A 27,872-nucleotide genomic window follows, 5' to 3' on the forward strand; every position below is an offset into this window, starting at 1 on the left:
AAAAATTGCCTGGGGTTCCTCTGCTCAAAGCTGTCTCACTCAGTGGAAACCAAGTCCTCATGGGAGTCTGCAAGGCCCACCCACCTAGGTGACCGCGCCCCCCCCCCCAAGTCTGTTTCTCTGTCCCTTAAACCCACCCAGCAAATCCCCACCTCGGGTCTTTGTGTTGCTGCCCCTTCTGCCCTGAAACGCTCCTTCCCCAGATCTTGGTGGCAACAACCCCTCCTGCCCTATCCCTTCCTTCTCACCCCTCCAACCCCATGCTTTTACCCCTGCTCCTTCAAGAGGCCTGCCGTGACCACTATAGCTTCTGCAGCCCTCCGAGTCCACTCCATGAAGCCAAGGCCATGCTGTCTTGTTCTCGGCTCCATTCCCAGCGCCGAGCACGGTGCTAGGAGGCGGGGGGAGGGGTTGGGTGCTGTTAGATGAACAGAGCTGGAGCGGCCCAGGGGCCAGCAGGGCTGAAGCTCGGGCCTCCCTGGCCAGCCAGCCCGAGCAACTGGAGCCCTCACACAGGACGACCCTAAGTGGCACTCTCTGGTCCGATGGCAGGTCTGGTGCCCTGGGAGGGGGTGGGGAGGAGGGGAGAAGTACCCAGGCTGGGGTAGTGGGCAGTGGCCCTGTGGGCAATGAAGCTCTGTCACTGGCTTCATGCTCCTTATCAGTGCTGACCTGTGTCCTCTCCTTGGAGCCCTTGGTGTCCTGACACATCTCTTCAGAGGTCATGGAAGCGTGGATGAACTTGGCTCACCGGCACCTCACAGTGACCCAGGCGAGGTCAGAGGGTGTCCTGTGGCAGAAACCAGAAGGTTCTGAGGAATAGGGGCCAGGCTTGTTTTCCCCATCACACCCTCAATTGGCTCTGGCCTGGCCTAGAGGTGGCCCCAGTGGGCAGCTGGGAGAAAGAGGGTTAGCCCAGGCCTGTCTGGCTGCCGGGTGCATAGGAGTGATGGGGAGGGGGTGGGGGAATGGCAGACTCCCCTCTGACCTAGTCCTCTGTGAGGTCTGTGGGGTAGCTGCCCAGAATCTGCACTGGGGTCACTGGGGCCTGTCTGAGTCTGTGTTCTGCCTCCCTCCGAAAGTGGCTGTGCTGGCAGTACACCCACAGTCCTCCCCCGTCATGTCAAGGCTGTGGGTTTAAGCAGCCTTGGGCGTTGGGATAGTCCGTGAATTTGCCCATGATGTCAGTAGTGGCCTTGCTCAGGACTCCCAAGGAATCTTCTGACAAGCAAGGCTTTTTATTTATTTATTTAATTATTCCTAAATATTTATTATTATTTTTTTTGGCCGTGCCACGTGGCATGTGGAGTCTTGGTTCCCTGACCAGGGATCAAATCCGTGCCCCCTGCAGTGGAAGCGTGGAGTCTTAACCACTAGACCTCCAGGGAAGTCCCTGACAAGCAAGGCTTTGACTTTAGGGTCCTCCTGCCCAGGGAGCTGGCATCAGTCCCTAAGCCTTGCTTTGAATGGCTCTGCCTGGGCAGTGGACTGCAGGCTGAGGTCTCTAGGTCACTCATCCCGGCCCTCCTGGGTGCAACTCCATGAGCAGTGTCCTGCTTCCCATGTGCCCATATCTGCCCACACACACGTGTGCAGGTGCAGGAAAAGTCTGCAGTCTGCGCTCCTACACCTCCACCCTCCACCCCTGCCTGCCCTTCTTTTTTTTTTTTAATTGACAAACATTATATTAGTTTCAGGTGTACAATGTAATGATTCGGTATTTGTATGTATTGCAAAATGATCACCATGATAAGTCAGTTAACATTTGTCGCCATACACAGTTCCCAAAAAATTATTTTTCTTGTGATGAGAACTTTCAGTATCCACTCTCCTATGTTCAAATACGCAATATGGTATCATTACCTATAGTCACCATGCTGTACAGTTCATCCCCACGAATTATTCAGTTTATAACTGGAAATTTTCTTTTTTCAGCTACAATTTATTTTTTTTAATTTATTTATTTTATTTATTTATTTTTGGCTGCGTTGTGTCTTCGTTGCTGCGGGCGGGCTTTCTCTAGTTGTGGCGAGCGGGGGCTACTCTTCGTGTTGGTGTGCAGCTTCTAACTGTGGTGGCTTCTCTTGTTGTGGAGCACAGGCTCTAGGCAGGCGGGCTTCTGTAGTTGTGGCTTGCGGGCTCTAGAGCGCAGGCTCAGTAGTTGTGGTGCACGGGCTTAGTTGCTCCGCAGCATGTGGGATCTTCCCGGACCAGGGCTTGAACCTGTGTCCCCTGCATTGGCAGGCGGATTCTTAACCACTGTGCCACCAGGGAAGTCCCTACCATTTATTGAGCGCTATGTGCCAGGCCTGTGGTTTAATCCTACTGCAACCCTATGCCATAGGGTTGTGTTCCCCCAAAAGATATGTTGAAGTCCTAACTCCCCAGTACCTGTGAATGTGACTTTATTAGGAAATAGGGTCGTTAAAAATGTAATGAAGTAAAAATGAGGCCATACTGGATGAGGTTGGGCCCTAGTCCCACAACTGTGTCCTTACAAGAAGAGGGAAATTTGGACCGAGAGGCACATAGAGAGGAAGGCCATGTGAAGAAGGAGACAGAGATTGGAGTTACGCTCCACAAGCCGAACCCCTGGGTCTACCAGAAGCAGGGAAGGGTCCTCCCCTAGAGGCTTTGGAAGGACCCTGCCAACACTTTGCTTTGTGACTTCTAGCCTCCAGAAGTAGGAGAGGATAAATTTCTGCTGTTTTTAGCCACCCAGTTTGTGGTGTCTCGTTACAGCAGCCCTGGGAAACTAATACACCTCGTTTCTGTTAGGATATCCATTTTACACGAGGAAATAAAGCTCAGAGAGGTTAAGCTCTTGCCCACAGGTACACAGCAAGTCAGCGTTGCACATGGAATTGGAACCCAGATCTGCACAACTCCAAGCCTGTGGGCTTAGCCTCTCCCCTACGGACCCCCCTTGGCTCCACTCCCTGACCCACTACAGCACGCCACCCCTGCAGCCTCAGGGGAGACCCCATCCCCTCCCAGCTGGGGGCCGCTGGTCTTCTTCACTAGCTCCTAAAACTCCTCCATGTCCTGGCTTCCCCAAGCTCCAGTCTTACCTTCCCCAGCAGACTTCAGGGGTGCCCCTCACTGTCCCCCCGGACCCCACATAGCCTCAGTCCTTGGTGCTGCTCTCAGCTGTCCACGTGGGAGTTCTGGTACCCCACAGCCTGGACCCCAGATCCTCCTGTGCATCTCTGTGCAGTCATGATCTCCCCGTGGCCACATCCCTTCTTCCTGCTGCTCCCAGATCTCCATGGCCAGGCCTCTGTCCCCAGACCTCTCCCCCTCCAGCCCTGTTCAGGATGGACCCTCTAAAGGGGAGCGCTGACTGCACCCCTTCCTGGCACCCCAAGCTATGAGCAGACCCCACTGCCCCCGAGTGGCATTTGAGGCCACTGTCCAGGCCCCTGTGGGCCGCAAGATTCAGACAGAGGAGGCCCCGGTTACCTTCTCTGCAGTAGAGAAGGCCTCCCCCATCTCCCTGCCCCCAGCCCATTTGACTCCCCGCTCCGCCACCTCCACCCTGGCCCAAGCGCAGAAGCTGCCACTGCCCAAAGCAGGTCCAGGTCTGCTCAACCAAATTTGGCGGAGGCCTGGCATGGTTTGACAAATCCTGAGCCAGCCTGTTCAGGAAAGGGAAGGAGAGCAAGGCCATACATAGCTCATTTGATGTTGCGATAGCCTTCCCCTGGCCCAGTGGAGGTTTGCACAAGGAGAGGTCATTGGAGTCCATGCATCCATGTGATGTAACCGGGCAGCGGCTCATACACAGGAGCGTAGACATGTGGTGTAGCAGCTGGTGTTGGCGCTCTACCTGCTCCCTCCCACTTACCGTTTTGGGGCACACAAGCCTGACTTCTTACTGCCAGTACCAGAGACCCTGTGCTGAGGGCTTTCTTTGCCCCAGAAGACCCTAGGCCTGGTGTAGGACTGGCTGGAAGTGCCAGGCTGTCGAGTGTAGGTGGATAAACCCTCAACTCCCTCACCTCAGGTGAGATGACCCTGAGGCACGTTTTGTATTGGGTCACAGGCTCTCCAGCGACCTTGGGCTCTGGTCACCTGAGGTGGTAACTTGCTTAATAATGCCCTTCACTGGCTGCCCTCCATCCTTTGTCTCATGCTCCCACTCCCTACTGGTGTTTTCTAGAGTCACCTCCCAAATAAATGAACTAACCTTGAATTCTTTCTCAGCTTCTGGAGGAACCCGAACCAAGATACACAGGCACAGGTACACACGTCAAGTATCTCCCATAGGCATGCGCACATGTGCAACAGACACACAATCACCTACAAGCACTCAGGGGCACACGTGGGCATACACAGACACACAGTCACACACCTTCATCCATTCCATATGCTCTCGAGAGGAGACCAGAATGAACTGACAGGACCCTCCCTCTGAAAGCACTTGCATCCTCACAAGAAAACCCCGTCCTGCTTGTACTTCAAATCCCCACATGCACCTTCTCCTGGAAGCCCCCCAATCCTGCCAACAGAGGGACACCATCGGTGCTGATCCAGAGCACCTGGAAGGACACACAGAGGGCTCAGCCTGCTTGGTGGCCCTTTCCCTCTCTGGTTCCCCTGGAGCAGAGGCTCTGGTTCATCACCTGCCTCCCCCATGACCCTCCATAATGCCTGGGTACCCCAGAACAGGGTGGGGCACACAGCTGGCATTCCAAAGATGCTGTGGAATAGAATTGTCTGCTCCTGACCCCATAGCAAGCCCCTCCCTGAGTCCCAGCATCACTGGGGACCTTGGGGAGGATTTCCTGTGTTCCTCAGGCCCAGTGGTGGTTCCAGGGATTGAATTGTCACACAAGTTTGGTGACTTTTTCCAGTGCCAAGCCAGGGCTGAGTGCCCAGGACCGCCCTCTGATCAGCAGGGTGTGGTCCCTGCTTACACAGAGCTCATAACCCGGGTGAGATAGATGAGAAAGCTCCAGCATATAAGCAGTGAAGGGGATGGAGGCATGAGGAGTGTCTGGGGTGGGGCCGGCAGAGGTGTCTCTGAAGGGATGATGTCCAGGCCAAGGCCCGAAAGACCGTGAGTGAGCAAAGCGATGAGCTGGGGGAAGAGCAGCCAGACAGAGGGAACAGCCAGCACAAAGACCCTCAGGAGGGTCTGAGCATGAGGGATGCCAGTGTGGCATGATGAGGGAGGGGAGACCAAGGGGGTTTGCCTACAATTGCCTCCAGCCCTTCCTCTTGCAGCTGACCACATCCACCCATTGAGGCCAGAAGTGCCCTAGAGGTCACCTATGGATGTCCTTGTTGTACCGATGGGGAACCTGAGACCTGAGATGGGATCACAGAGCAGGCTGGGGTCAGAGCTAGGACTTATCAAGTCTGGGTCCCTGGCCAAGGCATCGTAGCTGAGTGACAGCCCCCTGGCTCCTCGAGGGTAGGATGGAGCTGTCCAGGCACTATGGTGCCCAGGGTTTCTTTATCAGGTCCTGGGACCACCATGTCACAATCCCAGGGGCTTGTTATAAATGTGGGCTCCCAGCCCCATCCAGATCCATGGAATCAGACTCTGTGGCTGGTCTGGGAATTGGCATTTAAACCAGCTGCACCTAGACTCTGGAAACCCTGTGCCCTAGGCCCCCTGTGGTCCTGGTCTTGGCAGTCCCACTCCCTTTGATAAACAGCTGAATGACCCTTCTATGGCCCTGCTTCTCAAACTGAGGATGGGGGCGGGTCATAAAACCGCAGGATAAACTGGGACATCTTCCTGAATATCAGTGTGACTTGGCATTAACTGATCCATCATTAAAACATTAATTTGATATTAAAAAGATATTGAAAAGAAGAGTAGATGCTAAACTTACTTGACAGTTTAAGATAAAATATGAGACAACAAAGGACTTTCTAATGTGGGGTTCGCTGCCTTGGGACTGTTTCGGCCTCCATCCCTGCTGTTGGGGGTAAAGTCTTGAGGCCCTCTTAAGTTTTACCGGGCCCTGAACTATTTAAGGATTCCTAGTTCTTCTTTCTGTATTTGTTAGGATTAAGGGTTCAGGCTGTGCAGACAGACAGACTTGGGTTCAAATCCTGGCTCCCTATTTAGTAACTCTGTGCCTCAGTTTCCCCATCAGTAAAATGGGAATAATATTGTACTACTCCTGGGGTTGTAGCTAAAACTTCACATGGTTTTTGGTGTACAGTGACCTTTGGTAAATGAAAATCGTCAGTTATTTTATTGCTGACACTATTCCAGGCTGGTTCACCACACCACAATTCAGGGCTCCCTGGAGGAGGGAAATCTGATTATCCTCTGGTTTCATGGGTACCTGGCCCTATCTTCCCACCCCAAATGCTCTGGGGGCAGCCAGCAAAGATCTGCTAGGGGGCCTGAGGAGCTGTGGCCTGCATTCTTCTAGCTTGACCAAGTTCCCTGGGTTTGGGCTGGTGTCACCAAACCCCCCTCAGGTGGGCAGTGGGTCATGGGGACCAAGATTTGCTCTGGCTACTGTGGACAGGACACTGAGCTCCTTACCGGCCTCACCAGGAGACTGAAGTCCAAGAGGCTCCATGACTTGCCCAGGGCCACAGAGCCAGTCCATAGCCTAGGGCTGTGCAGTCCAATACGGTAGCCACTAGCCACATACGGCTGTTTACATTTCAATTAATTAAAATTGAATACAATTTAAAATTCTTTTCCTTAGGCACGGTAGCCACATTTCAAGTGTTGGATAGTCACATGGACCAGTTGGTCAGTGTGGATACAGAACATTTCCATCGTCACAGAAAGTTCTCTCGGTCACACTGATCTAGAGGGGCTGTTCTCAGCCTTGGCTGCCTTGGCTGCGCACTGGAGAGCTTTTAAGAAACACTGGTGCCTGGCCCCACTTGCAGAGGTTCTGAATGGCAGCCAGGGCTGAGAACTGCTCCAAAGCCCTGTTTGCATTGTCTACTGGAAAGGATTCTCTAAAAGGTTCAAATTGAATTCAGACTTTTTGTGAGTGTCTGCATCCCGCTTCCAGCCCATGTGTGCAGAGCCAAGGTTGGGGGGTGGGGCTCAGTTTTGTGGAATTCCCTCTCTTATCACAGTTGGGCCGCCCTGGCCCCTTCCCCTCTCTCTGGACAATGTGAAAAGGAGGCCCAGAATCTCTCATGGGGTTGCTTGAGGCTGTGGGAGAGAGGCCATGCATCATGCCTGTCATGCTTATGGGAGTTGGGTAGAAGTACCCAGAGGCGTCCCTATCTGACTTGAGTGGATGGTGTGGAATGTGGCTACTGGCCAGCTCTGTGTCTTTCTGGAAACTGGTCCCAGGGACCCCTGGGTCCCTTGACATCACTGTCCCAGGAATTGCTATGGCAACTTTAGTCACGCTACGCACTGTTTGCAACATACATGGACAGGCCCAAGCTGGATGCTTACCCAGAGTGGCCACTGCTATGGGATAGAGGAGCAGGGCCAGGTGAGGTTGAAGGCTTGGGGCTCCATGTGACCTCTCCCCACTTTGGGGTGGGCCTACCATATAGAAGGCTGATCTGCAGGGGCACGCCAATTTCACAGCGGGTTCTCCTGAGGCCCAGAATTACAGTGGGTCTTTCCTGGGGAGGGTCACCCTGCAGGGGTCACTCCCACAACAGGGAGACCTGGTACCAGAGCTCCATCTATGAGCAGTCTCTTTTGGCTCACCTCAGCCCTAGGAGGGGACATGTGGCCCTTGGGTAGGGGGTCTGGGAGTGATGACAGGGTGAGAGGCCCTCACAGGGGGCCCTGAGTGTGGGCTTTGTACCAGGACAGAGACATCTCTGCCATAGGGGGGCTTGGAAAAGAAGCTCTCTTTGAGCTGCCTCAACATGGAGCCCCTTCAATATTAAAGCTCTTCCAGCACTGAGTGTTCCCCCCTCCCATGGAGGCCCCAGTCAGAAATGGAGTTCAATCTGGTCGAGGTGGCATGGGGTGGGGACTGCTCCATCAGAACATGGAGGCACCAATCTTGGTTTATGCAGGCTGTGCCAGTGTTGTATCCTAGGTTGTCTATGTGGTTTTGGCAGAGCTGAACTCCGCGTTTTTATGACGAGTAAATGAGCAAGAGGGAGTGGGGCATTCCCAGCTGCTCCTCCCTGAGGGGTAAGGATAGCAGACAGTGGGACCTGGAAAGACCAGCAAGGATGAGTAAAATCTTCCAGTGCCTCTCGCTTTGAGCAGACCTGACATCTGAAAATCATTTTACAGAAGTTTCATAAATTTAGTTATGTAGATTATGAACTCCTGTAAACCATGGGTGTTCTATAACTAAAACTGACGACAAAACAAAACCAAAAACGCCACCCAACAACAAGAATGATTGAACCCTTATGTGTAATAGATATATTTTTCTGTATTTAAATTTTTTTCTTCCTTAATGTTTTCACTTTAAATGTTTGTCCAGTAGTCAAGAGAATAGCTGAATAAGATGCAAACATTGGTGGGAAGGCTTGAAAATTGTCATTTGAACAGTGCTGAACAATTTCAGGTGTGTGTAAGCGATACTATACATGTTTTAAGTGGAATTTCATATTGTATAAGTTAAGTGAGCCTGAACATTTCTAACATACAGGAACCAGTTTTAAGCCGAACCACAGCGAAGATGGGATTAAATGTATCTGTTTCTTGGGTCTGGCCCCAAACCTTCCATGTCCAAAGAAGAGACTCACTCCTCCACATGCCAGCTCCCCCCCAACTGCCAGTCTCTGAGTTCACTGAATTGGGCTCTGGTTTGCAGGTCTAGGGACACACCATCTTAGATCTCAGGATGTCCTGAGAAACCTCAGGGCCTGGCCAGATCTTAATCAGTGTTGAAGCATGGCCAATCCACACTTAACCAGAGAGGTGACATAAGGTTCCCAAATCTTGACAATGTCCAGTCCTGATCAGGTCCATGTTGGGAAGATGCCCAGAGTGTGTGTGTGTGTGTGTGTGTGTGTGTGTGTGTGTGTGTGTGTGTGTGTGTGTGTGTGTGTGTGTGTGTGTGTGTGTGTGTGTGTGTGTGTGTGTGTGTGTGTGTGTTTGGAGCGGGAAGGTCTAGAGACCCCAGAAAGTGAGCAAGGACGACCTCTGGCGGCCAGGCCCTTGGATTGTCTCCTTCTCTTTTAAACATGTAATTTACAACGGCTGCTCAGGGCTGAGGGTCCTGAGAGGGCCAGGCTGCGTCACACCCTCTCATGTCACAAGTGGGGAAACTGAGGTCCACAGAGCAGGGTTATTTTTCCTGAGGTCACGCAGCGAATCAGGCCAAGAACTAAGAATAGAACCCAGGCCTCTCCACTCCAAGGATGTGATGACGAGTGACTAGTGTTGTTTTAAATTGACACCTGTTATTATTCTTATTCTTATTATTTTTGCGGTACGCGGGCCTCTCACTGTTGTGGCCTCTCCCGTTGCGGAGCACAGGCTCCGGACGTGCAGGCTCAGCGGCCATGGCTCACGGGCCCAGCCGCTCCACGGCATGTGGGATCTTCCCAGACCGGGGCACGAACCCGTGTCCCCTGCATCGGCAGGAGGACTCTCAACCACTGCGCCACCAGGGAAGCCCTCGACACCTGTTTTAAGCGCGTTCGGAAGGGCGAACTACTTAAAGAATTCCCGAAGGGTGAATAATTGGCTTCTAATGGGGTACTGAGAGAAAAGCCGGCCTCGCGGGCGCTTGAAGAGGACGCAAACACAACGAGCCACAATTACCAACCCAAAGTGAACGCTTTAAGGATCTCCACTTCCGGGATCCTTAAAGCGTTCACTTTGGGATGTTATTCACGGCCCCGCCCTCGTGGCATCTTGGGAAATGTAGTCCCACTTTCCTCCAGACACAAGGATGAGGGCGTCTTGGAACTGCATTTCCCAGAAGGCTGTGCTCGCCGTCTCGTTAGCCGGGGTACGGGTCGGTGGGGCGAATCTCTCATCCTGGACTTTTTAATTTCTCAGGGGGAATGAGTGACGGTGGACAGAGGCCTTTGGCGGCGCTGTCTGTAGGCTGCCTGGCCTGGGGGCGCTGGACGCGGAGACCATGGAGCCGGCCATACAGCTCTCCTTCCAGTCGGGGGACAAAAAGCCGAGGCGCCGCGTCTCCTTTAATCGCGGTGGGCGGGGCGAGGCGAAGCGACCCGCGTTGCTATTGGCGGCGGTTGGGGGCGCGGAAACTGAACGGGACGCAACTGCAGCCGCTGCTTCCTCGGGCTCCTCTGGCGCCTTGGGCGCCCCTGGCCCCGCCATGGCCGCGCCCTGCCTGGTAAGTTCCTGCCAGCTGCGGCCGCCCGGGCTTTAGTCTCCCCGCCTAGCCGGACGGAGGGTTCCGAGCCGGTCTTCTCTGGCCCCAGTTTACCGTCTGTGCAGGGGGCACTTGAGTACGAGCACCTGGTGAACGCCTCCTGCGAGCCAGGCTCTGTTCGGGCTACCGGGGCTAACAAACCAGCCTCTGCCCCCAGGATTTGCATCTCCCCCTAGCGGGGGAGACACTTGTATGGCCCGACTGGAGGTGTGACCTGGGGCCAGCGCCGGGCCTCTCTGCCTTCTGTCTCCTTATCCTGAGCAGTGGATGGCTGAATGGGGGTTTGTTGAGGGTGCACCCTGTTACGACGTGTGGGAACAGCAGGCCCCCGGGATGCCCGGGACGGCCCAGGCCTGTAGTGTGACCTGGGCCAGACTGCCCTCTCTGAGTCCCAGGTTCTTCGTGAGGCCAGAGGGGAGAACTCCAAAGCCCCTCTTTTTGAGAGGTGGTTTTGAACCTGAACCTGCCTGGTCCTCTGGCTGGGTTGAAAGTCAAGGACGCTGGGTGGTGGCCTGTTGGCTTCCTTGGGTGTCTGGGCATGTGAGCAGAGGGCCTAGACTAGGAACTAGGCCTTTTGATCTCTAGTGGTGTTTCACCCCCCACCCCAATATATAAACCACATTTGGGGGAGATGAGGAACCAACAAGCCTGTGGGATTGGAAGAGAGGGTGTCGGGAGATTTCAGGCGTCCCCTGGTTAGGGGCGGATCTGAACTTGCCTCTAGAGGGTGCACTATTTTACCCTTATTCTTACAACAAGTTCAGGTGGAGCAGTTTCTGCTCAGTTCCCCGCCCTCCTCCAGTTGCCATTCCTTCTCCTGTTGAAAGGAGGACTCCGGCTGGTGTGTTGGGGGGTGGAGCTGGGCAAGGGGCCACGGGAGCCTTTGTTCTGGTTACAGCTCCCTGCAGTCCTTGTTTTGCCCCAAGGCCGTTTTCTCCTCAAGAGGAGGCTTTGCTGGGCTCCCTGGTGCCCCCCAAATGCTTCTTTGAGGTTTAAGATATTTGGGGTAGGGGGAGATGTCTGCATGGCTGGACTATTAACTCTCCAACATGAATTGCTGTTGGATGGAGAGAATCTCTGGAATATTATCTCCATGTCTTCCTAAGCTACTGCTTCTCTGATGTTGGGTGGAGTGGAGATGGTCATAAAGCCATTGGGGGCTTATTCAGGGCTGACCTTTGGGTTCACTGGTCGGTCCACCTGAGATGAGGGTGCTGAAAGTCCCCATTTTCTCTTCTTGGGTCTTTCGAAAAATAACTTTATTGAGATATTATTCACATACCATAAAATTCACCCTTTTGAAGTGTAAAATTTAGTGGTTTTTAGTACACTCACAATATTGTGCAACCATCACTGTCTATTCCAGCACATTTTTGTCACCCCAAAGAGAAACCCATACCCATTAAGCAGTCACTCCCCTTCTTACTGACTGGCCCCCCTCCGCCGCCCCCGCCCAGTCCCTGTCAACCACTAATCTATTTTCTATCTTTATAGATTTGCCTATTCTGGACATTTCATATAAATGGAATCAGACAAAATGTGGCCTTTGGTGTCTGGCTTTTTTCACTTAGCATAATGTTTTCAAGGTTTATCCGTGTTGTAACATGTGTCAGTAGTTCATTCCTCTTTATGACTGACTAATATTCTGTTGTATGGATATACCACATTTTGTTTATCCATTTATCTGTTGATGAATATTAAGGTTTGTCCACTTTGGGGCCATTATGAATAATCCCGCTATGAACATTTGTGTACAAGTTTTTGTGTGAAAATGCTTTTAACTCTTATGGGTATTTACCTACAATTGCTGGATCATTTGATAACTCTGTGTTTAACTTTTTGCAGAACTACCAAATTGCTTTCTACAGTGACTGGTTTTTGTTTTTATTTTTAAACATTGTTTTGTCTATTCTGTTTGTTTTACATTTTATGTGAATTTTGGGATGAGCTTGTCAATTTCTGCAAAAAAAAGGCATCTGAGATTTTGAAAGGGATTCTGTTCACTCTATAGATCAACTTGAGGAGTATTTCATCTTAACAATATTAAGTTTTCCAAACTATGAACATGGGATGTCTTCCCATTTATCTAGGTCTTTCTATACTTCTTTCAGTGATGTTTTTTAGCTCTCATATGTCTTGCACTTCTTTTGTTAAGTTATTCCTAAGTATTTTGTTCTTTTTTACGTATCATAAATGGAATTGTTATCATACTTTTATTTTTCACATTGTTCATTGTTGGTGTACTTGATTTTTGTATATTGATTTTGTATCCTGTAAGCTTGCTGAACTTGTTTATTAGTTCTAATAGATTTTTTAGTGATTCCTTAGGATTTTCTATATACAAGATCATGCCTTGAGCATTTTTTTTTTGGTGGTACGTGGGCCTCTCACTGTTGTGGCCTCTCCCGTTGCGTAGCACAGGCTCCGGACGTGCAGGCTCAGCGGCCATGGCTCACAGGCCTAGCCGCTCCGCGGCATGTGGGATCTTCCCGGACCCGGGCACGAACAACCTGTGTCCCCTGCATCGGCAGGCGGACTCTCAACCACTGCCTTGAGCATTTTTAAATGCTGCTGGCTGTTATAGGAAGAGTCTTGGCCCTGGGGAAGCCCCTTCCTCATCCAGGCTTCACATATTTGACCCTGGCTCTCCCTCAGGAGGACCCCTCGCTGGAGAGGCATTTTAAGGGCCACCGGGATGCAGTTACCTGTGTGGACTTCAGTCTCAACATGAAGCAGCTGGGTAAGAAGAGGCATCTTGTCCTAGGCACTAGGTTATGAGCTGGGAAGGTCGTGTTTCTTCCCGGGAGGTGTGGCGTGGGGGGAGCAGGGCACAGCGAGGACCCAGGTGCTTTGTCTAGACCTACCTCCTGCTTCAGCTGGCCAGCTCTCTGGGCGCTAGGCTTTATGAGTTCCATTCTGCATGTGGAGTGTGAGGCTCAGAAAGGTTGGGGGCCTTGCTAAGGTCACACAGCCTTTGAGGTTAGGACCCGGTTCTGGGCTTTTCCCTGCACACCCCATCCACCTCTCAGGTCTGGCCTGCAGAATGAGCCCTTAACAGTGGCTTTTTCCTTGGGTCTTTACTGATTCTGTTGTCCACAGTACCACGGGCACAGCTCCTTGTTGAAGACGCCCACCACTGAGAAGGATGGGGAGCAGAGCGGGGTGCTCCCCTCCCCCCACGGCCCTTATGCTGCAGCCGAGTGCTCCCTCCTTAGCCACCTGGGGGTTCATACACAGCTGTCACGGCTGCAGCTTTCTTGTTTCTATGGACAAGGCTCCCCCTTCATCCAGTGGTCAAGGTCCCCTGCCAGAAGCTGCTGGTCTCGTGATACCCTGGAGATTAAGAGGAAACTGAAGTCATTTTTGGTCTGTTCTGGGGACCTCCACTAGGCTTCTGATGGGTCCTCGTAATGGTAAAAAGGCCACTGGATTGAGCTGGCTCCCCAGTTTTGTGAGGACTTGCTCTCTCGAGCCGCAGAGTGTGTCTGTGGGGAGACCCGGGACCCTCGGTTACAGCCCAGGTCTGGTTGCTGTGTGGGCCTGCTGCCTGGAGTGGTGACAGGCCCTAGGCTCTCCAAACTCCTGCTCAGCAGTCACTGGAGGTGTGGCCTGTCCCCATGGAGAAGGCAGAGCTGGGCTGTCCCTGCTGCCTGCACCCCACCACCTACCCATCTCCAGCATCCTGGTGGAGGCTCCGGGCCTGCTTGAGCCGAGCGTCATGGCATCTGCTCTCTCCTCAGCCAGTGGCTCCATGGACTCATGCCTCATGGTGTGGCACATGAAGCCCCAGTCACGTGCCTACCGCTTTGCCGGCCACAAGGACACCGTCACCTGTGTGAACTTCTCCCCTTCGGGACACCTGCTTGCCTCGGGCTCCCGCGACAAGACTGTCCGCATCTGGGTACCCAACGTGTGAGTTAAAGACTTGGAGGGGCTTGTCTGAGTCTGGGCCCTAGTGTTGGACTGGTCACAGTGGGACATCTGCCCCACTTCCGAGGAGGTACCATCAGAAGCTGGGGCTTCAGTCGGGGCCCTCCCCTCAGGGCCAATAGGGAGATTCTGGGCTGACCTCAGCCACCCTGGAAGGGATTCCACCTGACACTGCTTGCACGTGGGTGAGGCTCTGGCTTCCCTTTTTGGGGACTGAGGCACTCAAGCCTGGATTTACTTTGGGAGGGTTCTGAGGGGTGGGGAGGGCTTCGATGTGCCCTTATGTTGCTGTTATGGGTTTATGGGTTTCCTGACTCTGGATACCCATCCCTGCAGCAAAGGTGAGTCAACCGTGTTTCGTGCACACACGGCCACAGTGAGGAGCGTCCATTTCTGCAGCGATGGCCAGTCCTTCGTGACAGCCTCCGACGACAAGACAGTCAAGGTGTGGTCAACTCATCGCCAGAAATTCCTGTTCTCCCTGAGCCAGCACATCAACTGGGTCCGCTGTGCCAAGTGAGTAGTGTCCTACCTGGAGACCGCTGGAGGGACCCCGGGGGTTGGAGGGCACAGAGGAGTTGCCAGGTGCTAGCACCGTGACCTTGGACAAGTTACTTAGCCACTCTTCATCTTCCTGAACCTTAACTTCCTTATGTGTGAAAAAGAACAATAATAGTTCTCACATTGTAAGTTGTCCAAGCTTCACTGAGCTAATGCATGACAAGTAAGTTAGTCCATTGTCAGCCACAACTGACCCCTGACGCCTGTGCTGATGGAGCCCAAGGTGAGTCATCAGGGGCCACTTATTAGCAATAGCAACAACAAGATACCGTCAGTACCACCACTAGACATTTTCTTCTAACTCCTCATGGCAGTCCCGCAAGTAGGTGGCATTGTTGCCATTTTGCAGATGAAGAAACTGAGGCTCAGAATAGTGTAGTATCTTGCCGTGGGGCACATTGGGAGTAAGTGGCAGAGCTGGAGTTGGAAGCCGAGTGTCTGGCACTAAGACTTGCCTACTTTCCTCTGAGGACGTTCTGCTCCTCAGAGGTTGATTTTGCTTCAGAGCTGCCAGATGGGGGCCCAGGCTTCTGAGAGGGGTTGGTCTGGAAGCCGGTTCTCCCTTTGGTGTGGGGGCCAGTGCCGTGGGGATGGGGGCCAGCTGATTCAAAGCACCTTTCAAGGTCTAAGAATTGCAGACACAGCTGTGCCTGCTTCTAGCTTATTCTGTTCCTTTCAACAGAGATCTCACGTGTCGAATCTCTGTGCTCTGGAGGAAGAGGATGGGGTGTCTGGGGACACTGGGAAACCATGGCAGTCAGAGGTTGGGGACTGTTGAGCTGTGTTCTGGGGACCCCATGAAGTTACTTGTTCTCCAGGGCCCTCGTTCCTCTGTCCTGGGAGGTCCCTAATTGCTCTGAGAGGCCCTCACCATTGGGTTCCTGAGAATAGGAGGGGCCCTGCCAGCAAACAAGTGTTGAACTTACACCGGGCCTTTGGTGGTGGGTCCCCAGAACCTCCACTCCTTTTTTGTTAGCAGGTTGGTTTTGCTGACCCATTCTCAGGGTTAGATGTGGATTCAGGGCACCTGGGAACAGGATAATGAGGCCAAGTACCAGCAGTCAGCATGCATGTTGCCATGTGCAGTGCTGGGGGCCTTGCGTGGGACGCTATTGCCTACCTGCTTACCAGGAGGTAGGCACGCTTCTGACCCATCTTGTAGAGAGAAAGGCATTTGCCCAGGATCACTCAGGGTCAGAGCAGGGCATGTGGCCCAGGAGGGTTCCTGAGGTCAGGTGGTGGGCAGCTCAGGAAGGGTGACTGTGGAAGATGGTGTGTGGTGCCCGCGATGTCTGTTGACTGGTGATGTGACTTGTGCCCCGCCTGGTTCAGGTTCTCCCCGGATGGGCGGCTCATCGTGTCTGCCAGTGATGACAAGACTGTCAAGGTGTGGGACAAGACCAGCCGGGAGTGTGTCCACTCGTACTGTGAGCATGGCAGGTGAGTCCCCAGACCCTGTCCTCCACCTGTAGGCGCTCGAGAAAAGCATAGACCTGGGCTCAAAGAGGACCTAGTGGCCTCCAGTGGCCGCACTTGGGGCCCACCGCCATGTCTCTGCTGCTCCCTGGCTCTGTGTCTTTTCGCGTGTGGGCGGAAGTTTCTGCCTCATCCCCATCCCCACAAACAGTAAGAGTGCTTAACCTCAAGGCATGAAACTCTTTTTAAACATCTTTATTGGAGTATAATTGCTTTACAATTGTGTCTTAGTTTCTGCTTTATAACAAAGTGAGTCAGCTATACATATACATATATCCCCATATCTCCTCCCTCTTGCGTCTCCCTCCCTCCCTCCCTCCCTATCCCACCCCTCTAGGTGGTCACAGAGCACCAAGCTGATCTCCCTGTGCTATGCAGCTGCTTCCCACTAGCTAGCTGTTTTACATTTGGTAGTGTATATATGTCCATGCCACTCTCTCACTTCGTCCCAGCTTACCCTTCCCCCTCCCCGTGTCCTCAAGTCCATTCTCTACGTTTGCGTTTTAGAGAAAAACAAATACCGTATGCTAACACATATATATGGAATCTAAAAAAAAAAAAAATGTTTATGAAGAACCTAGGGGCAGGACAGGAATAAAGATAAAGATAAAGGCATGAAACTCTCGAGGCCTCTCTTTTCCCTTCACTTTCTAGTTCTCAAAATTGTGACACGTCTGTCTAAAGAGGTTGAACCCAGACCCCCAAAAGGATGTTCTCCTTGGTGATGACTCTATAAATGAAAGGCTAATCAGGTTCTGGTAGTGGATGGTGGCTGTTCATATCATGCTGCATCACTGAGAGGGATGAGCCTGCATTTGAGCAGGAACTCACCCAATCTGGGTTCCTAGATGATCCCCAGCGTCTGCCCCTTGTTAGGTTGGGAGCCCCAGGTAAGGGTCCCTCCCGAGGGCTGGCCACGATACCAGCCTGGGTGTCACATATGAGTATATTGAGGGCCCTTGGCTTGTCTTCTAGAAATAGGTGAGCCAGTGGTTCTGGGACCCTGCTGGCCCTTGATGTCTGGGCCTCAGTTGGCAGGGCCTGCCCTGCCTCCTGCTCTGGTAGGGGCACCAGCTCTACCTGAAAGCACCCGAGCAGCTGGCTGACCTTTGGTCTGAAGACAACTTTCTCTGCTCGCATTTAGAAGTTGGTGCTGAGACTTGCTCCCTGGTAAGTGCCCCTCAGGTCACTGCTAGCCTCTGTTCTCACCCTCTCCTTCTTGTTCTCCTTTGGCCGCCTGGTAAAGATACAGGGCAGTAGGGAGGTATTCTGGGCTGAGGGAAGAGTGTGAGCAGGTGTGTGGGGATGGGGATGTGCTGGATGTTTGGGGGTCTGTTCTGAGCTGGGGCGGACCTCCTACAGCATGCGGTGGCCCCCTTTTCAGCTTTGTCACCTACGTGGACTTCCACCCCAGCGGCACGTGCATCGCCGCCGCCGGCATGGACAACACGGTGAAGGTGTGGGACGTGCGGACTCACCGGCTCTTGCAGCACTATCAGTGTGAGTGTCCCCGAGCGGCTGCAGTGGGACTGTGCCACGCCGGGTGTCCGGCTCTTGGCTGCGGGGCTTAAATGGGCCTGAGGACAGCTGTGGCTGGCTTGGGGTTAGGGGGGAGTCCTGGGTCTGTTGGGATCTTCAGGGGTGGGTAGTCTATGTTGTGGCTGTCCTGGAACCTTGGCCCGGAGATAGAGCGTGGTGCTAACTGGCATCCACCAGCCCTTTGGTGCCCACTTACGAGGTGGCAGAACCTCACGCACACTGCGGTCTAGATGGGGGCTCTCAGTGGGGCTCTGGCCAGGGCTCCTCTTGAGGGGCACTTCTCAGGGGCTGCCCATGCCACTCACCTCCCCCTGTAATGGAGGCTCTGTCCTCCAGGGCCAAGGTGACAGCCCTGGAGGTGGTGAAGGAGACAGGTCTGTCAAAAGAGGTCAGTGTTGGTGGGACCTTAGCCACCTCTGGTTCCACGGTGTCCTCCACAGATGTGGAGCCATGAGCTATATGGAGGGGGCCAGGCTTGGAAGCCAGCCCCGGTGCTGTGTCCCCTTATTTATATATATATTTAATTATAGCCCTTGGAAGGCAGGGCAGCGGGCTGTCGACGTGGGCTGGTATCGGGCTGCAGGAGGGAGGTGGGAGTGGGGGCAGACTTGGGTGAGCTTACGATGAGAGAGCTGAAGGTACTGGGATATGGAACTGGCCTCAGAGCAGGTATGACTGGGCAGAGTCCTAAGTCACCCCAGTTGTGGGGATGGGGCCCAGGGGAGGGAGCTGGTGAAGGGCCACAGGAGGAACTGGGAGTTGTGCAGGGGGCAGAATGGGTGGGCAGGCCTGGGGGCTCAGGGCTGAGACCAGGGAGAGTCAGAGCTGGCGTTGTTTGAAGAACTGTGGTTGTTGACTTGGGATTAAGTTTCAAGTCCATGGGCTCACTTCCAAAATTCACATCTGAAAATGGGAAGGACATATCTGGAGAAAGGTGTGGGGCGTGGGGTTCAGAGCTCTCCCCTTACTCCCCACAAGCCCTTCCAATTCTCAGATGTTTGAGGCCAGGACTTTCTTGGGATAACTGAGGGAACAGACCTTCCAAGAAGGGGGAGTGGATCCTGGTCTTGAAAAGCACATGGTGGAGGGTGACTCTGCACCCAGCTTCATCATTTTTAGCTGTGTGACTTTGGGCAGGTTACTTGACTTCTCTGGGCCCCCTGGCACAATGATAAGGCCTGTTTCTTAGGTAGTGTTGGGAGGGTAATGAGTTGGTCCATGACAAGAACTTACAGAGTGCCTCACACAAAACAGGAACCAGGCACAGTGTTAGTGACAATGACAGTGATGCTGAGTCTCAGTCAGGAGGTCTGGTCTCCCAGCGAGGCGGGCCCAGTTGGTCCAGGCTTGCAGTACTGTACATCACCACCAGGTGGCAGGGGCCAGCCACGAGAATGGTTCTTTCCTCAACAGGGAGTCCTGGGGTTTGTCACTGATGCTGTTTCAGACAGAGGCTTCCTGAACAGAGCCCCAGCAGGGTCTGCCCTCTACTTGGAGACCACGCCTCTCCCTCCTCTCCTTCAGGCTCAGAGGCCTTTCTCCTCCTGCTCTGGGCCAGGCCTGAGTTGGAGACTGGGTACATCTGCATAGCTGACTGGGCGGAAGGTGGGAGGTGCAGAGGTGCTGGGTGGGAAGGCCACCTCTGAGTGCGGGGTCAGGAGGGAGGACTTGGACAGGGAGAGACGGGAAGGGAGGGGATGAGGCAGAGCAGTAGTTAGGAGTACGGGCTCTGTTTCCTGTCTGTGAAGGGGTGGTGGTAGCCTGCCTTATGGGGATTGTGAGGGTCTGATGGGAGAATCCACATGAGGATTACAGTACACTACTGGGTACATGGTTTGTACCGCATAAATCTTGATACTGGTGAAGAGAATCTCCAGGTGACTCTGGGAGAGTCCAGGCCCACCTCTGATGGATCAGGAACCTAGGTCTGGTGTTGGCGAGGTGCAGCAACAGGTACCTGCAGGGGAGGGCCTTGAATGCCATGCTCTAGCCCAGGGTCCCAAAGATGCAGCCTGGCTGGAAGTGCTGGGACAGGGGTGAAAGGGTGAGGGGCATCTGAGAGGAGAGCAGTGCTGAGAGCCTGCTTGGGTAGGAAGCCATGTGCCTAGGTGACTGGTGGGTGGGCTGTCAATGCCCGATGTCGGGTGAGAGCTGGGCATCAGAGTGGGGCAGGGGTCAGGCCCAGGGGGTGGGTTTTGGAGATTGAATAGAGGCAGAAGCTGATGCTATGGGGTGGAGGGGCCAGCTGGGCCTAGGGATCTGGGATGTGAGAAGGGCTGAGGCCACATCCTGCATCCCTGTGATTGAGGGGCTGTGGAAGAAAAAGGTCCACAAGCAGCCAGAGTGAGCAGGGGGAGCCCGCTTTTCCCGTGATGGAGGGCTGAGGAGAGCAGAGCCAGGGGACTGAAGGAAAACAGGGTCTCCTAAAGAGGGCGGTCAGGGGGTGGCATGATGCAGAGCAGTTGAGGAGAGTGGAGGGTGCTGGGGAGAGATTCCTGGGGGAGCAGTCTTGGCTGTGGGTGGGGGTGGGAGATCAGTGAGTGGCAGGGCCCAGGGGTGGGGGTGGACTTGGATAGCATCAGAGGTCAAGTCCTGAGGGGGCCTGAGGTGCATGAGGCTGACAGGCTCCACAGTGAGATTTCAGTTTGTTTTTGCTGCTGTCCTTTCCTCCTGTGATAGAGCCACTCAGTGAGCCTGCAGCATCTTATTCCTAAGCCACCCCTAATAGAGACCAGAGGCTTCAGGGGGCCTGGAGTACCCCAAAAATAACCCGGTTCCCTCTGAGCTCCCTGCCCAATGCATGGCACACGGTGGGTATTCACAAGGCAGCAGACTCATCCCACCACCTCTGGGCTCAGCCTCCGGGGCTCAAGGAGAGCCTGGCAGGTCTGAGCTCATTGGTTGGGGGCGACAGCCCTCACCCTGTTGGCTGGGGAGGGGCCTGGTCAGGTGTGCTCAGCAGCTCCCCTAGAGAGCTCCGTGGCAGAACCTTCTACCTGAGAGACCCTCCTAGCCCCTGAGTAGCAGCTGTCCCCCCACCCAGAAGAGGTGCCGGGGATCTCTTGGGAAGCTGATTGCCCAAGTAGGGCTCCCAGCCCCCCGGTAGCAGGCATCTGAGCTGTTTTCTGTCCCTGACCCCTAGGACACCCAGGAGGAAGTGTTTAAGGACAGTGACATCCAGTGTCTTCCCTGATTGGGCTTTGGGCGCATAAGCTGTTGGGCTCTTCTGAAAGAAATTGGTTCATGATACGGCAAATGTGTGGCCAGCAAGCGCAGCCAGCCTGTGGCCAGCCGCCATGATCTTGCTCCGTGGAGGGCACTTCCAGTCCCATGTTGGGTTGTTGGAATCACTCTGGGCTACAGCAGGCAGCTGGCACCATTTGTCTCAGGCGAGGAGTTTCTTGCTCTGGCCTATCACTGCAGGGAGCAGTTCTGATTTCCCAGTTCAGCAAGGAGTTGGTGGGGCACTGGAGCCCTGGGAGTGCCAGTCCCCACGGAGGTGGGGTAGGCTCCGTATGCTCTGAGCCCACACTAAGACTGTTCAGACATCTGAGCAGCAGCAGCTCTGTCCCGGATCCCTTAATGTGCTTTGCGGTTTCCAGGCACATGCGGGTTCATTATCCAGGGACAGGCCTGAGTGGTCAGCAGGGCAGGGCTACTCCCCATTTCACAGATGGGGTGTTTGAGGCTTGCCCAGGTCACACAGCTGGGAAGCTATGGGTTCCTCTCACCATGTTGATTCTAGTCATTTACTTGCCTGAGGCCCCCAAAAGGGCTTGGTGTGGCTCTCTCCAGAAACTCCAGTTAGAGCTCAGAGTCCCAGCTTCTCTCTCTACTGGTCCTTAGCATGTCCCTGGACCCCCTCCCTACCCCAGACATGGTCACGGAGGGTTTTAAAGCCGCTGTGCAACCAGCAGGGCAGGCCTGCACGCTTTTTGGCGTTTGGAGACCAAAAGGGTTGATCAGGAGGCAGTGCACCGTCCCACCTGCTCTGGCCAACTCACCGGCTCTCGCCCACCATCCCTGAGCGGGTGTTCCTACGACATTCACGAGATGACTGTTTGGAGTGTCCTTTGCTGCTGTTGTCAGAGCACCTTCACTGTGTGAACCCATAGCCTCGTGTGAGCCCACAGCCACTGTGTCACTAGTAATGCCAGTTGTGCGTTGTGAGAGGCCACCCTGGCAGAGCGAGCCGAGCCCCTTGTGGTGGGCATGTGGTGGGGCCTGAAGGAGACCTCCTGCTTGGGCACCTTGGGCACCTGTGGGTCTCTGTGGGTCCCATGGCCAGTTTGGAATCCACTGGGCAGTGGGCCAGATTTGCTGAGGGGTCTACAAGCAGAGCTGTGCGGGCAGCTTGTGGATAGCCAGGTCTCTCCTTAGGCCACCTGCTGCCTGCAGGCTGTGGCCCGTTCCCAGTACTTGGGGGCAGGGTCTGCAGTGGCCTCAGTCCCACCCTCCCTGGCACCTGGTGACCTATAGAACATTGACGCTGGTACATCTCTGACCCTGAGCTGGAGTCCCTTCTTTGGGGTCACAGTGGGGGTGGGGTGTAGCCCACATTGTGCCCAAATGGCAGCCTGCCATCAGCTGTCACCTATGTCTGCCATGGAACTAGGCGGAGGGCCTGCAACTTTGGGCTTGGTGAAAAGTGGATTGTTTGTGTGCCGTCACTGCTCAGGGCTTCGTGAACGGGAGGCTCACCCCCTCGTGGGGCAGCCAGGCCTCCGTGGGAGACTGTCATGCAGGGCTGATTCTATGAGGCCTCCCTGGTACAGCCCCACCCTCAGCAGAGCCAGAGAGGCTGCTCCAGGCTGGCGGGGGCCGGTGGGTGAGGCAGGAGAGCGAGTGGGGAAAGGTGGGGCTGGCACATTCCCAAAAGCCTGGCTTGCCAGGCTAAGCCCTGTTTTGGAGTAAATGGTTCCAGATATTTCTACCCCAGCCAAGAGGACTTAGCTATTCCTGCCATTAATAGTGGAGCAGGGCCTTCGGCACCCTTCCCTGGGCCGGTTGGGAGGATGGGCGGCTGTTCCCTCCCTTGGGTGGGCTTGACCAGGTGGGAGAACCTGGCGTGGTAACCACGCCCTGCCCCTGCCGCCCTGCTGGTGCTGGGCAAGCCCTGTGTTTCCTGAGCTTGCCTCCCCCGATCCACGCTGCTGCTGGCTGTACCCTGCCAGCTTTGTCTCGGGGAGGGGCTGGGGGGCGTTCATGCCAGCACAGGCTGCCAGGGGCTGCAGAAGCAAGAATAGCGCGCCCTTCTCCAGGCTCAGCGAGGCAGATGTGTCAGGAGCAGCATCTAAGGAGGCCCAAGGGGAGATTGGGGCGTGGTGAGATAGGTGGAGGGCAGCTGCCTCTCAAAGCTGTCCTACTGTGGGCCGAGGGGTCAGGGGTGGGCGGGACTCCTCAGGGGCATCTCTCAGTGTTTGTGCCCCTCTCCCACCCCCTCACCGCGGGTGTGAACCAGCGTTCTGGCGAGCACAGCCAGCCCCTCAGGAGCACACACTGGCTCGCAGCCTATAGAAGCACAGCCTGAAGTGCCTTCAGAGCCTGGGTCTCCTTCTCCCCACACGTGACATGCTCGTTTTGGGGGAGGGAAGGATTCACTTTTTATCATTTGCTCAGTTGTATAATCAGAGTGACTATATTCTGAAGCTGAAAAAATACTTTTTGGAAGTATGTAGAGTAATAATTAAAAGTCCCCCTATTCCTGTCCTCCCCAGAGAGCACCCCTGCTCTGTGTCTGGAGCTTCTGTCCACACCTTCCTCTGGGTCTGCACACGTGGGTGTGCCCCCCACACGTGGGGAGTCACGGGCACACCCTGTGTGCCACTAACGTTCTTTCTGCTGCTGCTTGTGGCCGGTGCCTGTTCAGTTTTGCTGGGGTTGGCTCTGGCTTTTTTTCTCTTCTCTCCATGCCCCCATTTCTGGTAAACACTGAGGGTGCCGCCCCCTGCCTCATGGCCCTGAGTGTGGGAGAGCGTCTGGCCGTGGGGCTCTGGACTCCGCCTCCAGGAGCTGGCTCCGGAGACCCCATCAGCCCCACTCCAGGCCGTCTCTTGGAGTTCCTGGTGCTGAGAGAGTGTTTAGACCTAAAGATCATATTATGTAAAGCCCTAGTGTCTCCCCTAAGTGTGCTTGGGAACGTGAATCCACACTCCCCGGCACGTCTGCACATCGGCTGGCCTGGTGTCTGAGGGGCTCCGTGCACCTCAGTCAGCTCTACTGAGGGCCGTTTCATGGTGGGTGTGTTTACTGGTCCAGCAGTGGTTCCTGCAGTCTCACGGTGCCAGGATGAGGGGTTGATTTTAGAATTTGCCTTTATGTTTGTGGCAGTTCTGACTTGGCGGGGTCGTGGTTATCCTAGCCCCTCTGGTTTGGCTCACGAGGCCTGTGGTAATGGGTACGAAGGCACCTGGGTCTTCCTCAGCAGCTACTCTAAGCTGTGATATGGCTGGTCCACACGTTGATGTCCCCATGTGGCCTGCCTGGTCCAGTTCACCTACTGACCAACTGCTTTTTGAGTCCCGCTCAGTGTCAGGCACTGAGCCAGGAGCCAAGGACCCAACACAGCCCCCTGCCTGATGGAGCACATGGTCTCATGGGGGACCCAGCCAGGAACCAAATAGCTGCACATAAATGTAAAAACCCTGCTGTGAAGAGACTCATGGTGCTTCAGGAGGGACCAAACAAGGGGGTGACCCTGATGGCGAGGTCAGGGGAGGCTTCCCTGAGGAGGTGACTGAGCTGTGAGTGAGCTGCAGGGTCTGGGGAAGAGGTGGGCAAGAGTCTTCCCGGCCCAGGGGGAACAAGGGGTGGGAAGGTCCCACAGATAGGGAGCTGACAGAGCTGGTGTGGCCAGATCTTGGAGAGTGAGGGACACCAGCGTGGATGGTGAGGTTGGGCTCGAGCAGCGGGGAAGAATCGTGAATGGGCTTGAGCTGTCGAGTGGGTTAAATGGCAGGACCTGGAGTAGCATGGGATGCCTGGGGTAGCAGAGAGGGACATCAGGGCTCACTCTGTACAGAGGCCTCACAGGCTTCACCTGGCAGCATGCCTACAGCACCCTAACTTGTGGGTGCTGTGCCACAGAAGGAGAAATGGGCTCAGTGTGTGAAGATGCTCGCTCAGGGTCCCGGGGTGGGCCAGTAAGGAGGCTGGGATTGGAACCCGGGCCTGACTGGCTCCTGAGAGCATGTCTTAAGCTGTTTTCTTGCCTGCTCCCATGCCCATCCTTTCCCCCGGGGCAGGGGCATCATATTGGCATTTCCAGGGGTTTTCTTTTCCATTTGGTTTCCCTGAAGTAGCAGCATGTGAGACAGATTGAGCGTTATGTTTGAGCACTCTGTTCGGCTCTAGCTTGACTGATTCGTGAGGAGGGAGAGGCGGAGGAATAGCTTGATCTCTCTGGCCTTGCCACACGTGCTCCTGCCTGCCCTGCGTCTCCCGCTGCCTGCCCTCATCTCTGGATGAGTCTCCTCCTGTCCTTTGTTTGTGCTGCCCTCCTGGGAAGTCCTTGTGGGGCTCTTCATAGCAACCCTGGGCAATGGCCGCCCCGGCCCAGACCTGTGCCGAGCCTTCTGGCCCGTCTTCTGGTTTCGTGGGCCTCCCAGCCCATCTGAGTGACATCCTTCCTCCAGTGCACAGTGCAGCGGTGAATGCCCTCTCCTTCCACCCGTCGGGAAACTACTTGGTCACGGCCTCCAGCGACTCAACCCTGAAGATCCTGGACCTCATGGAGGGCCGGCTGCTCTACACACTCCATGGACATCAGGTGAGGTCGTCGGCCTGGGCTGAGTGGCATGGAGTGGGGTGGAGGTGCTGCCTTGAGGTGGCCCTTCCCTTGGAGCCCGATGGAGGGATTCTGTGGTCCCCTCGCAGCCTGCACATTGGGGTGAGGTGCAGAAGCAGGTTTCCCACCCACAAGACCTGTGACCTCTGGCAGAAGTGCTGGGCCTGGTGCTGCAGCTGAGAAGGGAGTACAGGGGTTCAGTTGGGTGGGGGGTCGGAACGGAGGCCTCTGGACATGGTTGACAGACTTTTCCCAGGGGCTGAATGGAATCTGTCCCCAATGACTTCAGGCATCACTTGGTCCAGCAGTTGAGTAGAGCCCTGGAACTCATGCCCTGAATTGCCATCAGGCCTCCTGGGGCCCTTTGGAGGCAGAAACAACAGGTGTCTTGCAGAGGCGGGTGTGAAGGAGGGAAATCTTCCCACACATTCATTGGGGAATTCCTAGAACTGAAATGAGGGAGAAAGGCCTTCTCTCTGAGCATCTTTCACCAACACATCCGGTGCCCTGGCCCCCTATGTGGGCAGTAGCTGGGTCCGGGGCCCGGTGGGCGGTGGGCTGCTTGCGGTTCTCCCCTGCAGCCGGCCTGGGTGTGGCTGAGCTGTCTCCTGCTGAGCAGAACGGTCATCAGAGTGTCTCCTGCTGGGACGTGGTCACCACACCCAAGTGGGGCACGGGTGCAGAGACCAGAGCATTTCAGTTTGTCCACTTCTGCACCCATGAGCAGGGGCAGATGGGATGGAGAGTGGGGACAGGCTCTCTGCACCTCTCTGAGGGCTGAGGGAGGCCCTGGGGTGCTCATGTCTCTTGGGCCAGCAGCTAGGTGTGAGGCGTCTAGCCCAGGGCTCTCTGGATCCCACTGCCATCTGAGTCAGAGCACAAGGAGCCTTGGCCATGGCTTGGAGTGGGGGCATGGGCCTTTTCTTCTGCTTCCTTGGGACCTGGAGGCCGCTTGCCCTCAGCCCATGGTGACCCTTGGTCCTCTCTGTCAAAGAAATGTCTGGTGTGCAGGACCAGCGGGCCTGTTCCCCTGGTGTCGACACATCTAGGTGTCACATATGGCCATTGCACTGGCATGATTGCTGCTCCTATTATCAGCCTGTGGGGGAGCCACCTTTGTTAGCCCTTTGGCAAGTAGTTACTTAGATTCGCACATAACCAGTTTCGGATCTTATAACCAGGAGGGCGTTTGAAAACCACGTGAACACTGCTACCTCTCCTGCTCCCACGAAAATGAAGGAAAAACAATGCACAGAAACACCGTGCAGGCAGGTGCATACCAAGTGATCACCGAGCACTTTCTCCTTGCTTGTGGACGTTCTTTAGACAGCTGACTCACCTCTCAGCGTGAGAAGCCTTGAATGCGGCATCTAAAAGGCCATTCCTGTGTTCGGGCCCAGCATCAGCACATATGGGAAACCTGTGGACATTGTTCTCCCGGAGAAGTGAGACAGGGGCCAAGAGAAACCGCGCAGTTGCCTATCTGCTGTTGAACCTGGAAATGTGGGAGACAGGATGAGGGACAGCGGTGGTTTGGGGGTGTGGAGAACGGGAAATGGCTTCAGAAATCAATTCTTCCTCAGGGCACCAAACTCGCAGTGCCCAGAGGAAAGGGGCAGAAGGAGAAGCGAGCTCACCTCTGTTCATCTTGCCGTCCATTTGTCCATTCATCATCCGCTTCCCAGCTCACCGGGCTGAGCACCAGGGGTACGAAATGGATGTCGTGGTCCCACCCCCTGGGGCTCATGGCCTGGGAAGCAGGGGACTCTCTGGGGACATCAGCAGAGCCGAGGTGGCATGAGATGTGTTAGGAAACCAGGAGAGGCAGGTTGAGTCTTGGGTGGTACTTGGAAGGTTGGGTGAAGCAGGGTAGGCTTCTCCCCGCTCAGATGAAAGTGGGAGTCGGAGTGTGAGGCTCACATTTGTTTCTGTTCCGACCCCCAAAGTCCCTATCAAATACAGAAACTTAGCATTGGTGTGCCGTGGGTCTTAGGGGCTCTTCTTCCTGGAGTACCCATAACACAGCTCCACTGTGAGGTGCAGGGTGTGGGAGCCCCAGGGCCTGGCTTCCTTGGGGTTCCACAGACCGATTCTGGGAGGAAGGAGCTGGCCAGAGCCCTGCACTAGCTTTAACCCCTCTCCTCTTCCTGGAGAGCTGATCTCTCCCTTTCTCCTCCTCCTCTTCCTCAAGACCTGTAGTGAGACCACCATGCACTCACCGGTGGCAGCTCAGTGCTGGGTTCTCCAGCGGGCCACGTGGGCAGACCTGGCCCACTTCCTTTGCCCTCTCTGCCTCCAGGGCGCTT

At 54.8% G+C, this 27,872-nt stretch overlaps 1 protein-coding gene across 1 annotated transcript in view; it reads left to right on the forward strand.

Moving 5' to 3' along the window:
- Positions 1-9,873: 9,873 nt before the first annotated feature.
- Positions 9,874-27,872, forward strand: part of POC1A (POC1 centriolar protein A) — a 73,407-nt gene continuing 55,408 nt past the window's right edge. The window contains exons 1-7 of the mRNA XM_081246820.1: positions 9,874-10,235; positions 12,930-13,014; positions 14,015-14,186; positions 14,541-14,720; positions 16,098-16,205; positions 17,626-17,741; positions 25,415-25,548. Coding sequence (XP_081102946.1) covers positions 10,014-10,235; positions 12,930-13,014; positions 14,015-14,186; positions 14,541-14,720; positions 16,098-16,205; positions 17,626-17,741; positions 25,415-25,548 — 1,017 coding nt within the window. The 5' untranslated portion in view covers positions 9,874-10,013. The remainder of the gene's footprint in view (positions 10,236-12,929; positions 13,015-14,014; positions 14,187-14,540; positions 14,721-16,097; positions 16,206-17,625; positions 17,742-25,414; positions 25,549-27,872) is intronic.

Source organism: Mesoplodon bidens, assembly GCF_964165515.1.
Source record: "Mesoplodon bidens genome assembly, chromosome: 10".
Classification (NCBI taxonomy): domain Eukaryota; kingdom Metazoa; phylum Chordata; class Mammalia; order Artiodactyla; family Ziphiidae; genus Mesoplodon; species Mesoplodon bidens.